Source organism: Phalacrocorax carbo, chromosome 3, assembly GCF_963921805.1.
Source record: "Phalacrocorax carbo chromosome 3, bPhaCar2.1, whole genome shotgun sequence".
Lineage (NCBI taxonomy): Eukaryota > Metazoa > Chordata > Aves > Suliformes > Phalacrocoracidae > Phalacrocorax > Phalacrocorax carbo.
The window spans coordinates 70,618,180-70,636,895 of NC_087515.1; the positions used below are offsets into that span (position 1 = coordinate 70,618,180).

At 40.9% G+C, this 18,716-nt stretch overlaps 1 protein-coding gene across 6 annotated transcripts in view; it reads right to left on the bottom strand.

Annotated features, from left to right (window-relative positions):
* NCOA7 (nuclear receptor coactivator 7) overlaps positions 1-18,716 on the bottom strand; it is a 97,220-nt gene that overhangs the window by 64,386 nt on the left and 14,118 nt on the right. For 5 of the 6 annotated variants that reach the window (XM_064447357.1, XM_064447351.1, XM_064447354.1 and 2 more), the window contains exon 2: positions 8,994-9,125. Coding sequence is in view for 5 of the 6 variants with exons in the window: in XM_064447351.1 (XP_064303421.1) it covers positions 8,994-9,043 (50 nt within the window). In the remaining variant the exon portion in view is untranslated. Of the gene's footprint in view, positions 1-6,559; positions 6,613-8,993; positions 9,126-18,716 lie in introns of all 6 variants that reach the window. The other variant, XM_064447353.1, reaches the window with a different exon arrangement.

Genomic DNA, 18,716 nt, shown 5'->3' on the forward strand with positions numbered 1-18,716 from the left:
AGTATAGCTAACACACATCTTAAATTTCAGATGATACTAAGAAACACTCCCTGCCCAGACCAGAGTACGACAGAAAAAAACCACCAGAAGCCTACACTTACAACCCACCTCCCCATAATGAGATCGGCAGGAGTGGGGTGGGGTGGGGAGAAATCCCTTCCAAACCCAGCCTGGAAGGTAGATTAATGAATATGAGGGTTTAGCAGCCCGGCACCCCAGGGATCCTGATGCCATCAGGAATATCCACACAGCCTCTTACCCCGTCCAAAGCACCAGGGAAGCAGGGGAAATGCTTCATTTCCTGGAGCAAGCAGGAGTGCGGAGCACAATGCCCACAGGCATGCCAGCAGAAACTGCAGAACATGCAACTAAGTTTAAATGCAGTGCAATTGGACAGACAACCCATGTCCCCACACAGGATTCACAGCATTTCTTCTCTTACCAACTGAATTCTCTTAGTTAGCTATAGAATGCTGTCCAGTCCCTCAGACAGAGAGAAAGAAACTGCCTCTCTCCAAAAGGACGTTCCTGCAGGTATCATTCATATCCTTCCCTTTAAACATGCAGCACCATTACCAGAAACAGACCATCCCACCAGTCAAACCAACAATCCTATGTAGCATGGCACATGCCGGAAACAAACAGGCAGAAGTCTTGAATCACAGCAGCAGATACAAGGCAGGGAACTTCATCTGTGGGCCAGAAACACCAGCCACCTTCCCTGAAGGGACATGTCTAGCTTCATATCAACCCGGGTTTTCTTCAGTCCAGCAAACTCTTCACAACGCTGACTCTTCTCCTCAAAATACTCTACACCCCACTCCCTACTACCACGTGGCACAAAGCACAGGAAAGCTGACCAGGACTGCTGCCACAAGGTAGTAAGACAGCTGCCATTTCCCAGAGCACAAGCAAGAGATAACAGCACCACCAGAAAGTCCGTACCATCAGGCATCTCTTTAGGTGTGTGCCTACCTCTCACTTAAACAAAACCGTGGCTGCTTCTGGAAGGGGCCTTCATGCCACAGCAGCTCTGTCATCCACAAGAGACATGGCAAAACCAGAAGACTGAGTGGGACCACCTCTTTCACTTTAAAATTGACCATGGAACTGCACATCTGCCAAGTAATAATGCTAAATTTTCACCAGCATTTTAGATAGGCTTAATTTTAAAGCAGGTCACTGGGATTAAGCAGAATTTTATGCAGTAAGTCCTAAAAGCAGAAGAGAAGACACATCTGGGAGGCTGAAGGGACAAGACCATACCTGCGGACACTCCAGAAACACTGTGTAATTTAAAAAGGTAATTGTATCAGTTTCCTACAGACAACAGCAAAAAATCTCTATCTCACCTATCCAGAAAGCAATCTTTTGAAGCCCCCAAATTTTATGGCCCTTAAGATACAACGTCTTTAAATCCCTCCAAGAGCAAAAAGGTAAATGCACGGCCTGCCAGGAGCCTCCAGCACACCCCTCTTGCCCGGCATATACAGCTGCAGGGAAGGAGAGGGAGACAAAATACATTGCAACACTGTTAACAGCAACTCTTATCAAAACTGCACAGACTCCTACATCAAAAGGCCTATCATGTAACTATTTATGTTCTAAAAAGGAGGCGAAATAAGTTTCTTTTTTCGCAGTTTCTTTTTAAAGGCTGATAAGAGACACCCAAAGGTCCCCTTGGGAAAAGCAAATATAAGGTCATTGTATGCTTGCTGCCTAACAAGCCAGCCTTATACATATCTTGCAAGGTGATTAGTGAAAATTCTGAAATTGCTGGTGTGAGACAGCATGTTTGAAGATTAAATAAACAGAAACTCTCTTCTCTGTATATTCAGTGATATAGCCCTAAAAGAAATCAAGAACATCATGAAACTCTGCCTTTCTTCTCCTTCCTAAAAAAAGCCTCTCTATACAGAGCCCACACTGTTACCCAGTCTCACTTCACATGCAGAGGGAAGTGAATGGGTGAGGAGATGAACCATGCTTCCTGTCTTATGCAAGTTTTGTGCCTCCTTAAATAGCATTTCTGGTACTGGAAAATTTTGAAAAAGACTCTGAAGAAAGCCTCACAGCCCCATTAGATACTTTCACTAACTCTGTTATCCAATAACAACATTCTTCAATCCTAAATGACTCCACTACTCTTGAGGATGAAAGCACTGGAAAGAACCAAGGCTGCAGAAACCACTGCATTGTTTATGCTTCCCAGAGGAAGCACTCACGTTGGGAATAATTCTGTGATTCACAGGCAAAGTAAAGGACAGTAATTCATGCTCTTCTGCTGACTCTCATTCTGCACCACAGAATTACAAGACTGCTAATATAAAAACCTCAGAGTCCAGAAAGCAACAGCAACACGAGATGAGCGAACAGTTCCCAAGATGAGCAGCTGTTCAATGCAACTTTTCCTCTGCAGTGCAATACTCTTCAAAAAAAGCAGGTTCAATTTTCCCCCCAGTTCTCATTCTTCAGGTTTACACCCATGATAAGAAGAAAACTTTTTTTTATATATATACACACAAGTAATTTTACGAGCAATGAACAGCAAGTGTCTCTCAAGCATCTGAAGGACTTGACCAACCTCCCAAAGCTCTACTCAAAAGCTCCTGATGCTGCTGCCTGTGAAATTCTACACATTCTTTTATGCCTGAAAACTACAACGCCTGCAAAGGACAGCTGAAATACTAACCTAAACAGCCAGGCAGAAAGTCTGCTAAAAACATCGAGATCCCTCCAAGTTAAGTTACTGGAACGGCAAATAACAATACTGTATGTTTCAAAAAATATCTTACAGCTTCTCTCAGCAACCAACAGAGCAAATCAACTGCCCTGCACATACACCCCTAAATACCAGAGCAAATAATATCCACTGCACCCCATAAATCTGAAGTAGCAATATCTTCATCCTTCTCTTAGAAAATAAAATGCCTCAGGCATACATGTTATTGGCAAAACAATACGAGTAGAACACAATACTGGTTTTAGTTTCAATAGCAGGATTATGAAGTAATGTTTATACATCTGGAAGCAGAGCTAAGAAATTTCCATTATACAGATGAGCTGTAATGATGTATTATTTCCTAGAGTCATTTAAAAAAATTTAAGCATCTCCAGGATCTTGGCTTGGCTATTCTTCACACCCAAGATAAACCTCCACAGTGGTTTGTTTTAAAAACAATGTGTGGAAACTTTTCCTTCTAAAAGCAAAAAATAAATTATGGGTGCTACAGGAAACCTGAATAAACATCAACACTTTGGCTCAGCAATTGCAGGGAGAAAACTGCTGGAGAAACAGTGCTCTGAGGAGCACCCAACATTTGAAGCCTGCTGCATGGATATAACAAGCCTGGCCAACAAGAAAAGCACCTAACAAAAAAAGACGACTGTGACAAAGTATCGCATATAGGAGATACCCTCAAGAAAGTATGTTTGCGCATATATACACCTTATCTGGGTCTCCCTCCTTCCTACCCACCACTGATATCCTCCCTTTCCACACATGCCCTCTGTGCTCACTGCAGTTTCCTCATTTTATCATATTCCAATATGAACTGTACAAACAATGAACACAGGAACAAACCAGTACAAAGCCAGAAAAATTCCAGATGAGATGCTTATAAACCTATTAGTTTGAATATGGAAAAGACTGACCAAAGGAGTGACCATAGTGTGTCACACTGAGAGTCCCTGCAAGCTAACATCCGGCCTCCAACAGCTGCCAAGAGGGAAAGGAGGATCAGGGAAAGACCATAACAGTGTGACAAGTATATACAACTCCTTCTCCAGCTAAGCTTTCCAGACTCTAACTGTTTACAAATCAGCGACTATTCCTACTGTCATGGGTTGTGCATGTTTAAAAGGAAAGCTAAGGTTAGGTCATAAACAACTAATGTGATTGGAATGCTGTATATCATTTGTTGTATGGTTTGTTTTACTTATTTTTAGGTATTAAAAAATAATTACGAGAAGAAAAAAAGCTGCAAATTCAAGCCTGGTAACAAGTAAATAATAACTGTACTAAACACATTATCCTTCTAAAATCTTGGTTTTAATGTACAAATCTTAATCTGTATGAATGTAAATTTAGGTATCTAAGCCACGAATCTAAATTAATTTAAAACATGCTATGAATTCCTTTATTTCCCTTAAATATTCACGTTATAAGGCAACACGAGGTGAACATTGGGTTGTACAACGGGCTTCATGTTCTGACAGAGTATTAGCAATCTGGAGCTAAAGGGAGTCTCTGCCTACTCAAATGGGCTTTGGACCATGTCCCAGACATTCATGTAGTTATTTCAAAAGAATGACGGTAACAAGACCAATGTAAATTCAACACACACAAAAGCACCCAAATCCCGGTGCGAATATTGTCCCTAAAACAAGCACTTCATCTTTGACTTCAGAAACCTGGCTCTCAGTGGTCACCAAAGGAAAAAGACTGAGAACTAACATTTGTAATTCCCCTGGAAACTATTAAAAAATCATTCAAGTAAGCATCAGTTTTAAGGTTCATCTCTATACAGCAATCTTCAGATTAGGGTCACCACAAGTTGGAGACATAACTATTAATAAAAGTAATGTAAGCATCTCAGTTGACTTGTTGAAAAGGAACATGTTTTCAAATAAAGCACTATTTATTTGTTGTTCTCTGCTAGGAAAGTAGTAGAGAGCTACTTGACATAGATCACAGATCATATAAAGCATGGAAAATGCTGAGTAACTTACAGTGAGGAAGGTTAAGAGACAGAAAACTTGAAACTAAAGGAGCCCCTTTTGTCATCCTTTCAGAAAACTACCCAAACTCTTCCCTTACGTTTTCTCATCTCCTAGAGCTTCCTGTCCAAATACATCCAGTATCACACAATAGTACATGCAAAGCAATTCCAGTTTCATGCTGTGCAATCAGCTTTCCAGTTGCCAATTTATATCCAAGGGAATTCTCTCCATGTGACACACATCACTCATTTTGAGAATTTCTTTTCAAATTCTTAAAATTTTAATAGCTATTCCTTTCACAAGGTGAAGTAACTCTGACCTTGGCCCTACGCAATGGGCAGGAGAAAACCAAGAAGTTCTCCATTCTGTAAGGAGAGAGGAAAGATAAAGGAAGCACATGCAGAGGGAAATGGGGTTGTATTACGCGTGCTCATGGGCACATAATAACAATAAAAAGCACCAAATGTCATAGTAGAGTCAGGGACCCGATACACACAGATGTGCCACTGTACACCAGTATTACACTGTTTGATTTATTTTTGGACTTGCTGGATACTAGGACAGACTTCTCAAGAGGAGACAGAGTTCTTTGCAAGAGCTAGAGTAATATTGCTCCATGTGGGAGCTGATGACACAGAAGGCAACAGAACAGCCTAAGAACAAGGTTTGGAGAATTAGGCAAGAGAACCTAACTACACAGAATAGTCTTTAAGTAGGAGTAGCAGTCTTAAATAAGGACCTATTGCATAAGAGAAATTTATGCTTGCATGTTACTCTTATACTTTCACTTCTTGCCTGTTAAACTCCCACGAGCTGTAACACCTTATCTGCATAAGGAATCTAAATCGGTCTTTAAAAAGTTTTGTAGAGATTTCTATTTTGTTTGGAAAGTTACATGTTTCATTTCTTGCCAACCAAAGCAAAAAATAAGCCCTTTACCACAAAACACAGTATGTAACGGAGCATTTGGTAAGAAGCAAAAATGGATGGTGAGGGTTTTATTTCAGCTTCACTTGCCATAGGGAGGTTGGAAGAGACACGGGAAAACTGAGGCACTCAGACCATGAAGATCTGTAGTGGAAATATACTATGGCTGGGTGGCTCTCTTCTGTAGAGAAATTTTAAGTATTTATCCTTTAAAATGTTTAAACCCGGTTATGTACAACACTAACTTTGGGGGACAGAGATACAGTTACTTCATGTTAATCTTTTTTCCTCTCAGCAGTACAGGAGCTGGTCTGTCAGCACGTAACTACCACCACGCTAACCACTTCAAATATTTTGGGGTTCTCAAGCTAACCTTTCCAACAATCGCTAACGTAACCAGTCAGACACTGAGCACCACCCCTACCTAAAGCTGTCCAGGAGGGACCAAGATTACACTAGCCTGAAAGCCAAAAGCTGCCTTCTGATGGGAAGTCAGGCCCTTTGGGATGCTGGCAGGGCAGCAAGGCTGCTACTCGTCCCGCTGTTCATGCCCACATGCTCCCTTGCTCTGCCAACAGAGAGCTTGGGTTTCTGTTAGCAGGAGCTTAAGGGAAAGAGCTATCATCTCCCATTTTTCAGTTAATGCCTTTGTCCTTGTTGATACCACAGTAACCCTTCCCCTCACATTAAAAAGTGACATTTTCTATTAAAATTTGTGTATTTTCATTAATGTAGTCCATAAGGTAGCTATAAAACATTTTACTTCATCAGCATTAAATACATACATTTCCTCCTGTCTAACCAGGATATAAGCAGGATCCTTCTTCTCAACCCTGGGCATAGCAAAGCCCTTTCCCCCACCCTCCTGACACGGAGCACAGTTTTCCCTCCTGCTGGAAAAAAGGCTAACCTGTTTCCCATTCTCTTCTTTGGCAAGCAGTAGAGTCTTCCTCCCATGAACACCTGATCACAGGCAAAAAACCCCAAGATTCAGATAAGGAGGGGGGATGGTGCTTGTCTCATAAGAATGTTTACTATACATAAATGTATATTTTGTAAATACTGTTATCATCTTAGGCTCACAAAATGTAACAGTAATAAGAAGCATAGGGGGAAAAAACAATAATGTTAGTAGGGGGGTGCATGTGTTGGGGAATGATCTGAGGTTGCCCTTGGCTTAATAAATATGAGCCCAAGCTGGCAGGAAAAGCAGGGTGTTTGAAGTAGCACACAAAAGATGAGGGCCAAAACTTATTAAACTTGGGTGCTTAAATTCAAGCATCCAACAGCTGTCCACAAAACAACCAAAATGACAGAAACATCAAAGTATGGAGCTGATTAAGTTATCTCGGTGTCCCAATATTGGGCACCTAAACAGGGAACTTCCGTCTACATCAAGTCAAAAGCTAAAATTTAAAAAGTTTTAAAAAAAACCCAAACAGGTAGGGACATTGTTAGAACTGCCTTTGTACTAAAGGCAATATAGGCTGCCTATTTTTTTCAGGTACTCATATGACATTTACATGGGTCATCATGTAAAGCATTCAAACCCTTCATCTGCAAGATGCTGGGACACCTGTTTACTAAAGGAAGAACACTAGACTAAAATCGGGGACATGTAAATTCAGTTCTGCTCTGTCCCTGATGGCACACGCAGACAATGTAGGTGAAGGTAAGCCAGGCATACCATCTTCTGACCTACTTTAGCTTCTATTAAAACATGACTCGAGGGTCTGCAAGAACATTCTTGTAGAAATCATACATGAGTTTGCTTAGAGTGGGAACTTAATTTACAGGCCTGCAACTTACATAAAGGAAAAAGAGGCGAGCCAGGAGGGAAAGAAACAGGTGACCTCCCCAAAGTTACACAACACCAAAGTGCTAGAACTAAGAACTGATTTCAGGTCTTTTTGACCCTTGCCTAACATCCACTGCCCATACAAGACACACTGCCCCTGTGAATTTTTGAAAGAGAATAGCCACAGATGATACAGGGAAGCTGCAAAGCATATTAAGTAAAACATCAAGGACTTTGCTGAAAGCCTCTTGTGGCTTTCCATTTTGTTTAGCAGGCAGCATTTAGAATGGTCTCAAAACATTCTCTTCAGTACTAAAGCATCTTACTCAGACATCTCTCCCAAAGCCCAAGTCTTCCTTAACAAGAAACTACTTGTTGCTTAGTACATCTTCAGCTACTTCTGCTTTATCCTACTTGATACCTCCTCTGCCATAGGTGCCATTGTTTATTTCCCCTTCTCAAACTCCAAAACTGAGACATTCCTTTCAATCAACATCAACATAATTGCATTTATCCAAATGGAAAACAAGTTACCTGGCATTAACAAATGTCCTTCACCACAAAACTTCAAGTCTTTAGCCACCGCTACATACCACCTGAACAACAGTAAAGAAGTGCTGCAACTTTTCCCCGTGCTACTACTTCTAAGTGGTGCGACAGGCACGGCTCTAGACGTCTGTAACAGACTAAGGCTAGTGGTTTAGTGCAGTTTCAATAACACTTATTTAGCACAGACTGGAGGAAGTATACACTTTTCCTCTTCAATGGGGCAGAAAGTATCTTTGACTGAAAGATGTTTTTTACGCTGATTTCGTCCCCCTCTTATGCTCCCCAAGAATAAGTGAGCTTCAGTTATTCTTGTACATCAAAGCTCAGAGATGATTACAGACTTGCTAAATTAAATATGAAAAGTTATTAGGAAATAATAATAAATAAAATTTATTTATTTTTAATATTTTATATAAAATATAGTTTATATTTATTAAAAATAAATAAATAACACCATTTATTTCTATTTCTTAAAAATCGCCAATCATGAATTCAAAATTACAAAAATGATTGGCTAAAAAAAGATTGCTTGTATTTATAAAGATGATACAGTCTAGGCATCTTAACCTATCAGCATGTAACTACCCTTTCTTAGCTGACCTTGTCCTATGAGATAATACTACTTAGTCTGTGCTTTATTTGAAATCAGATAAAACTTTAGGTTTAGACACATCTATGTTTTAGATGTGCTTGTTTTTATAAACACTCTCAGGAACTGGATGCTGGAAGCTCAAATGCAGTGGAATTTGCAACTGAGTACCCAAGAACAGTTTAATGCTACAAATAACAATTATAATTCAGGTTTACCTCCACTACCCAAAAAGGAAAATATTACCACTCCAACATTAGGGACACAGCAAGGAAAGCACTTTCTGGATACATACTGCAGCATGGGTTCGATTTTTATACATACTTGAAGAATCGTAAAGCCTTGTGAAAAAAGCAGAATGAGGAATTCCACACTTTAATCAACATCGAAATAAACCCTGTACCTTACCGTGCAAAATAGCCTTGTCTTCGTTCCTTCTTCTCCTCCTTGGTCTCCATTATGTACAGTCAAATGGGCAAGGTGAGCAGCCAAGCGTGATGGTCTTTTTCCCCTCAGCACCTCATATCCAGGCAGAGTCCCCTGTATATAACATTTTAAAACAGGAAGTTTATAAATCAACATGTCAGCAACACCTACAAAAACCAACAGGGTTGTGGAAATGCAATTAACTCAGTGACAAAGCGAAGTAAAACTTTAACCAGTCAATGCTTGCCATGTGACATCCATTTAGTATACAACGAGACAAAAAACAATAAATGCACTGAGGCCAGTTTCTCCAGCAGAGGAAGAGAGATTCTGCAAAGCAGGTAACCCAAAAAGCAGTACCAAGCTTTAAAACCCTGGAAGGATTAAAATATTTTACAAGCTGTTGAAATAGTTTATACCAAAACATCTTCCTGGTTTCATGTGTTTTATAGACAGGAAGATCAAGAGAAGCTTTGGAAATACCCAGTACAAACAGTATAACCGGAAAGACAAATTCTGTAAAACAGTGAGAAATAAGAAAATTTTAAAACAACATAAAGAAAAAAGTGTGATCTACATCCTTTACACAGGTTTGACTGTTGTGAACAATACGCAAGTCCAAACAAGTACATGGAGAGGAACACAGTGGGTCTCCTGCTCTCCGGATGAATCTCAGTCACCTTGAGACAGACAGGACTAGGCAAGGTTTCTGAGAAGTTTTTGTTGTGTTTTTTTTTTTTTTTTTAAAAAAAAAAGACCAGTAACACTGGCTTTTGACACAGAGATCACCCCCTCTTTGCAGAATGCCATACTGAGACACTTGGAAACCGGGAGCTGGGAATTTCAGAACTGCTTGGTAATCACTGCAATTAACAATATGCCACATCAATTGCTGTCCAAGATCTCTGCCAAGACGTTTTATCCTCTTCACCTCTCCGACATACATTCAACTTACCCCAATGGCTTGTGCACATGCACAAAATAAGTTAACATCTTAAGAGTTCTTTATTGTATTACAGTTCAAACTAAAAGTTACTACTGAACATTTTACCTAATGGGCTGTATAATAAAGAAATAGAAGCCACACAAATTATGATTTGTAGCAAAAGATGAAAAATTCCCCCAGCACCTAATCAGTTCCCATTATTTTTGCCTGCATTAAAAGATCATAAGCTACTAACTGCCATATGTCAACAAAAGAGATAATGTAGCAAAAATAGACTAATCTACTTGAAAAGCCCATGAACATATCATGCTGGATTCTATCAGAAATACTTGCCATAATTGTCTCTCCATATCTATGGAGCACCAGTACACAGCAATTGAAGTCCACTGCTTCAAAATGCACTTTTTCTTACTCATTCATTTTCAATACATCCAGTGCATCAAAAAGAATCTAGTCTCTCTGATCTCTATACACCAAGTAGAGTCTTAGAGTAACGGCCTTTGCTCTCTTCAAATGGCAAATTTGCCTAAGACATCTTTGGCTTTATAAGGAGAATGCTTTTTTATCTCTGCAAGTTAATGTGCGTTGCAGCCTTCAGCCAGACACAGAAACCTACATGACAGTAGCCTAAGAATAGCATCAAAACAAACTGTCCTGCTCACATGTCCAGTCTGCATGAAGATATCACATACTTCCTGATAATTCAGTGCATCCTTATCTTCCCTGTTGGGACAGGTCCTAGAGCTTCAGAGGAGAAGATCCTCTGCATTTAGAGTTACAATAAATCTTTCAAAGCATACAACTACAACCTCCATAGCAAACTACAAAGAGTTCAGGGAAAGAGGAACCACTCCTTCCCCTTTGCCTGCATTGCGTTCACTACACTCTTGAGGTGTGTGCTCAAGGACACTGACGGGTCAGAGCTGAGTCTCACATTGACACCAAGAACTATCAAATAACCACAGGGCACTAAGATAATATTAATCCCATAACCATGAGGACAGTGGGACCTATGGGAACAAGATGAGGGAAGTGAGGAGAGCCCCTCTCATCTAACTGAAAAAAGATCAGCTGGGATGGAGGGGAGCAAGAGCTGTCCTCAGGGCCTCACCCCACGCAAGGGTCGGCAGCACACTCCTTCCATAAATTCCCATCCTCTGCCATGACCTACCGACTCCACCCAGGGGAATACCAGCCCTGCTCCGACATGGTGCTGGCAGATGAAGGGAGCGCTACAGCCCAGCGAGCGAGCCAGGAGGAGAAAACCCCACTTGCCCCCAGCCCTGTCTTGCCCAGTGCTGGAGCAGCCGCCCCCTGCTTTGGCGAAGAGCGGCACGGAGAGAGAGGAGGCAGAGCTTAAGCCTCATCCCAACCACAGGTGCTGCAGGAGGTGCCAGCGCCAAACCCGCGTGGCATTCCTCGGCTCGCCAAGTGCAAGGTTTGCCGTTTGCTTTCATCAACACTAAACAAAGCTCGCAATGACAGCACGGGTATGGAGCCTGTTCCTCCCACATCAGCTAAATGCAACTCCGAGTCCTTTCCCACACTGAGGGGGAATAAATCAAGAACTTTAACAAAAAGAAAAGTTATGTTCAGAACAGATGGGCACTCAGAAAATTGGAGTGTTACCCATAGACTGTAACAAAGGCGTATCGGGTGAATTTTGTTTTTTCTTTTGCTGATGAAAATACACAGGGATCTCATATTCAGTCACCAATTAATGAAAATTTTCACAATAAAATAATTTAACATCCAGTTCTACTCTGTTGACTTAAAACTTACTTAGCTCACCTTAAAAGAAACAAAAGGTGGTGTTCTAGGAAGACATATTTAAGGCTGAAAATTATACTTTGGAAATGTAGTACTAGGAAAAGCAAATTGATTAGGAGCGCAAACTTCATAACCACTGAGTTCAGTTTTGTAGTTGGGGAATTTTTCATGTACTAGTTGGCTGCAAGGGATAAAAAAAAGCCTGAAAGCTAGGAGGACCACAGTGTAACTTGCAGTAATTGCTACTGAAAACTAGTATTTCTGAAAGGCCCTTTTCAGTTTTTAGTTCTTTAAGCAGTAACCGTACAAAAGCCATATTTATTTTATAGGTTGTCACTGATGGTTTAAAGTTACATGAAAAAAAGTGAACCTGCTCCACACTCCCCCCTTACTTGTCCTTTGGTATCTCCCAAGAAAGAAATCCTGCTTAATTAACTGCTTAAAATGTTATTAAGAATATATGATTAAAATGAATCTGGATTTCCTGGTAGCGACGAAGACTGAATCAGGCAGACTATTGAAAATGTACGTATTTGGGGGATATTTATATACTGGGAGACAGACATCTTACTCGTCTATCATGAGTACAGTCCAAACTCAAATGATGACAAAGCTGATTTTATAGAAATTTCAGGCTCAGTTTAACCCTTTCTACACTGAAACTGAAATAGACAGTGAAAAGCTTATATTACATGTCTACAGCAATGCTAATTCTTTTATTAGGTAATTTCAAGAGGAAAGATATTCCTGATGCACAAGCAATGCATTTAAATAAGGATCCTGTTAAAAATTTGCCACTCTGCAAATTTAGCACCTGATAATTATATGAAGAAAAGAACAAAATACAGCAAAAAGTACAGTATATTTTTATGTTAGTAAGTTAGTCCTATTGCTCTGGATTTTTTCATTTATATTAGCATATTTTTGGATACTTGCTTTGTTTATTTAGGCTTGCTGCCAGGGAGTTTCAGGGATGCTGCTGGGAGTTTGTAATGATCCACCAAGGCCACAAAATAAACAAAAAAGAAAAGAAAAAGTTTTTAAAAAAATCAGAGGAACACACTAAACTCCTGTCTGTGCAACTGCTGCCACTGTCCCAAGACCTCCAGAAATGCCACTTCCAGCTCCTACTCCCACTCTGCCACCTGGCACTGCAGGACAGCAGCCTCTTGTCATGGTACATTCAAAACAGCGGCAGCAGAAGATGCTCTAAGTGTGAGGATGAACAAAGAGGAAGGGAACTGTATTTTTGAGGGGAACACTTATTTTTAATTTAATTTTAATTTTTAATTAACAACTACGTGAATAGAGCATTCTAAGTCTTTCAAAGACTTTGACAATTTTTTCTACTTTCTTTAATTATTTGTCTTCTCTTTTCCCTCCCTTCTCAGGACTGAAGGCTAATATACCTTATATTACCTGCGGCATAAGCAGTTTGCATTTTCATGAGACAACAAAAGGACCTGCTCGCTGCACTCAGAGGTAAGCACCCAGAGATCCTGTTCACTGGCTCTAAAGCATCAACGATCAATCCTCCAACTGTGAGCACTACTTTCCAAAACCACGTACGTGAACAACTGCACATCCAAAGCACTAGCAAAGCAGAAGCCAATGAACTGAATATTTTTAGAATACTCAATGGACTTGATAGCTTGTCTCTGGCCATCTGTGCCCACTGCAAGTCCTGGAAAGACATACAGATTTAAAAAAAAAAAAAGTTCAAGATCGTGCAATTCTCCCTATATATTTTCACAATTCTGTAGAGTCAATAATGCTCAACCAATGAGGTAGGAAAACGCTGTAAATCCCTACTTTGCAAATGGGGAACTTAACTGCAGGAAGTACCTCCACACGCTCAGATGAGAGCGGAAGAGCAGCATGTAAAAGTATCCTCCCACCAGCTTTAATCCAATCAGCCCCAATAACCAGCAGCAATGAGAACAAGGAAGGAGACTAATTTGACAAGGAGCTAGTTATTATTTTCTGTGTAAAATTTAAACTGACAAACTTTGAAGACCCATAGCACAGTCTCACCCTTATTTGGCTCTGTGGGCTTACGTGTAGAAATGAAAGCTCAGATGCACAACAGCAAATAAAAAGCCTAACTCCTCTGAGGATCTAGGATTAAATGGCACTGTCAGCTCCTTCAGGAAATATGTTAAAAAGTTATGAAAATAATTTAGGGAAACCAAGTCAAGGGTAGTGCCCTGTACCTTAGCAGAGGACCCAGGAGGCAAGCAATAGTGGCAGCAACCATACTACGAGAAACAAGCAGGGGAGGTGAGAGGCCTAAGCGCAAATTTTCCACAGTTAGGAGGACAGAGCAGATTAAGGCAGAAGACTCCCAGTGAGACAGCCAAGAGGATATGGCCACGCCAAGGATCTAACAGGGAGACCCCACTGTGCCGAGGGAACAGGATGCTGCCCAGACACACCACGTAGCCCGCACCTGCTCTCTAGTGCGGCATCCCATACAACATTAGGTTTTTTATTTTTGCTTCTCTATTTTACCTCTGCCCCTGAGACCACAGACAAACATCGCACACATCTGTTCATATTGCTACACGCTTCCTTACTATCATCTGCTGCAATACAAACATCCAAATGTCACCACCGGCCACTTTTGGGCATGAAGCATTACTAATGATTCTGCTTAGATTTGCAACTCTGCAGCAGTGACTTCTTACAAATAACAAGTCTTCTGAGTTCATGTGCCAGTTCTGACCCCTAAAAAACACACCAGGAGAGATAACACAGATTATACCAACAAGTCAATATTAAGACTAAAAAAAGGAAAGATATGTATGTAGTACTTCAAGAGCAATATTAAAAACGTCTATCAAGCTGACAGAATAAGAAATTGTAGAACAAATCACAGATAGAGGGGAAGCATTTTCTGTGTATTAGATCTGTAACTGAACCCTTGGGGCTGCTATCTGTGCCTCCGGTGAGCTCAAAGCAGTTTCCAGGGCACTGTGCAGACACAAAGAGACACGAACACACCAACAAGGTTGCAGCATAGGGTCACACAGAACACCTTTATGCATAAGGCAACAGAAACAGGTTAACACAGAAGGAGATGTATTTTAAGTTGCTACTGGGTCATATAAATGTATACGATTAAGCTTCACAAGCCAAAGCACTAATATAAATTCTAGCATTTATTTCAACAGACATTTCATTTCTAAAAACAGGAAGGTGAAAGTACATTAGCACCTTATGAGAAATGCTAAATTTTGCAGAATTTCATTAATGCCTCACTGGCTAGCCTAACCAGGCTGAGTCTTACTGCTTTTATATCATGCTAGTGTATTTCATTTAGTGTAATAGTGAAGATAGAAGTTTTAGAATAAAGACTACAGCATCTCAAGGTGAAAGGGTAACAAATGCACAGCCAGCAGTGAGTAGAGTAAGCCAGAAGTTTTTTAGTCTTTTCTTCAGGCAGAATGACCTAGCTAAAAGTGAGACTGGAAGCTTTCAGTAAAGCACTAGCACAAACCAATAAAACACAGCATAGACTAATTACATTAAGTTAGATTCAGCAGAATGGACAAAAATATAGTTTACTCGAAAGCTATCTTAAGATAGATATGGAATTGTTTCAATACAATTACATAGTTACATTACATTTACCATGTAAAGTGTAACGCTATTTCAAAAACATTAACAAGCTCTATAAAGAAGTTCCAGTCTAATGTACATAACTGAAGAGTGCTAAAGCAACCTAGGAGAGCTTCTCCCCCTTGGTGAAGTTGAGGCTGATGACTCAACTCTTACTTAGGTGAATAACCCCTATTTATGCACACAACTCCACCGACCTTTAACGGGCTAAGCCGGTCATGTTTCTTGTTACAAGGGTGGACTCTTGAAATCCCCAAATAATTAAAATGCAAAAATTAAGAGACTGGAAATAAAGTTGTATGCAGAAGCAATTTCTGGATTTCTTCTTCAGATTAAACACAGACAAGTATCACAACTTCTCTATCTCCAAATGGAGAGAGATTCCACATGGCTTTTGCACCTTGTGGACTCTCAAGCACAGTGAAGATAAAAAGATGGAGATAAGACAAGCAAAGGAAACAAACACCCTTGTTTTTGAGGAACCAGCTGCAATGTTTAGGAGGTTATTAGCTTACTACACTCTGTAGTGGGGATAACAGTCCAAGCATTTTCATTCCCTACTAATGCAGTAAGAACATGCTAACAAATCCCCTTCAACTCGTCAGCTGGATCTCCAATAGCCTGTCCACATGAGCAGAGTTCAAATAAACTAAATGAGAATCAATGAAACAGAAACACTTCTGATTCAGAAACAGAACAATAACAAAACTTGATTCAGCTCCAATGGGCTCCCCCACCAAATTATTTCTACCTTGCCTGGGAGGAGACTTTTACCCACTAACTCAGGCTGTCATGTTTCACACAGAACACAGGGAAGCAAAAGAGCTACCAGAAATTCAACATCACCAGCGGCGGTTGTCAAGAGAAAAAAACATCCAGGTTTAATCTTTCGTCATTGGCAGCTGAACACCACCAGATGCATTCTCCATAAGGAACAATGTATTTTACAGTGCAATTCAGCTGCAGTTGCTAGACAGAAACCGGTTACAAAACACAGTGTAAACTATTAACAGGTAGAGTGCTATGCCATACCAAATGTAAAAGTGCAGTCCTGTTTGAAACTGGGCCACTTGGGAAGATTTTCACTTTTAAGACAAGAAGAACATTGCTGCAGAAGCTTTAAAAAAAAAAAAAAAATGAACACCATTTTCTTGTATCGCCTGTTTTAACCCACCCTAGTTCAAATAAGTGGTAAGCCCAAGCCTTCTGAACCCTGCAGCCTTTCATGCTCACTTTGTACAGGTACAGGCACATATGCAGAGTCTGAATGGCAAATGCTGCATCTTTATGGATCGTTGACAGAAAACACTGGTCTCTTCCTACAAATACTTTAACAACAGGTACAAGGCAGCAGAAAAACATTAGCATTTGGATAAACAGAATGAATTCTGTAGCCACTAAAATACAGAAAACCTCATACATGTAAACAACAGAAACACCCAAGAATTTGCAGGGTGCTGGTTCCAGTTAATTGATATTCCAATAAATTTTAGCTACTTTTATTTAAAAAGCTAAGCCTTTCAAACATTCCTCATCAAGAGCATTGCTTTCATTTTACAGGTGAGAGACTGAGATCCGGAAGGATCTTGTGGTTATTACAAAACCACAGATCTTGTCTTGCAGTTACAAATGGCTTACCCTTTGTGCCTTTCTTTCCTGGGACACCTGCTGAATTAAATCAAGTATGTGCTTATGCCACATACTAAGGCACTTCCATCACAATTTATGCTGCATTTTTGAGTCAGATCCTAAACTGATGTACAGCATGATAGCTCCACCACCACAGAACTAAAACAGGATGCAGTGTACCATTTCCAGAGAGGGTAAGAGAGATGCCGCTGTTCTCTTACCTCTCCCTGGAGCACACAGGCACACACACAGAGGACTTTTATGTATGTGCTTAGCAGCATTCAACTAAAACACTACGTACTTGCAGTTTTCTAAAAAATAAAAATTTATGGACGTTCTTAGACACATCAGCTGGCATTTAGACAATCCCCTTAGGACTACCTTGCTGATTTGGCAGTTGGTGCCAGCATGTTCCTTGCTCTTTACAACTGCTAGTTTTATGATCTGTTTAGAAACATTTCTAAGAAAGCCCGCACATCTGTTTTCACAAGGTCAAAACATGCACACAGATAACCAAGTCACTCCCAGAGCCAATGACTTATGGGTTCTCTACCAGGTTTTTAAGGGACATGACTGAGTCCTCCTTAGATTCCCCTCCCTGAACCAAGCAAAGGGACAGAAGCAGCAAACAAAGTCAGCCCATCCTCACCACTCCTACACAGCAGTGTGCTGTAAGAGCAAGTCAAGTAGCAAACAAAATTGGGTGAATGGCTGGTGCCACATCCATGCCAGGTGAGCAACCAGAACTGTCCTACATCCCACCCATTGGATCCACAGTGTCACATATCACAGGCCCAGCCATATATCAGAATTGCTTCTGTGAATTAGCGTACACAAGGCTCAAGCAGGATTTGAACTGGCCAAACAGCAGCACCACCGTAGATAGATGCGCAGCAATGTCCTTTGGTGATCAAGGGGACCTTGGCCAGCCGAAGTGCCAAGCCAAAGAAACTGGGCTTTCACCCATCTCTCTCAGGCTGTTAAAATACATCCACGCAGTAAGCAGCTGCCAGTTTGAAGTATTACTGTCCTTCACCTTCCTCCCTTTCACCTCCTTCAGCTGTTTGCTACCACTCCTCCACCCAACATTACCACAGAAATGACCCGCAGCAGAGTCAGCAGAAGCGGTTCTGTGCCTGCCGTTCAGTTTATATCCTGCCATGCCAGCTCACACCCCCTTCCAGCGGGCTTTGCTACACACAGCTGAACTGCAAGCACAGCCTTACTTCTGCCGCAGAAGGCAGACTTACAGCAGAAAGCTTGGGCAGATAACCATCGGCGTAGCTCCTTGAGCAGCCACTTCGTTCGGTGGGCCTCAGCAGCTGCATGCTTTGAAAGATGGGTGCTGCAGATACCTACAGCCAGCATGCATGCCATGAGAAAGAGACTACAAAAGACAAATGCATGTTCTCAGCTTCACAGCAAATTCGCTCTCTCATGTCTCAGCTCTTTTCTCATCAACCCAATAAAGGCATTTATACCAAGGGTAAGTAAAGTAGAGGTAGAGCAGAAAGACACAGGTGTTTGAAGAGTCACACAAACCACAAAGATGCGGCTTGATGCCTGGCACAAATACCTGTACTGTAAATCACGGGTACCATAAATCACCTTCTGCTTACAATTAGCTTAGGTCCCAAAATGCTTAAGCATGAAGTTAGGTTTATATTTGTAAATATTTCCATTAGACTCAATGAGACTTGGTTAACATATTCTCAGTGCTTTATAGAATAAGGCCAGGC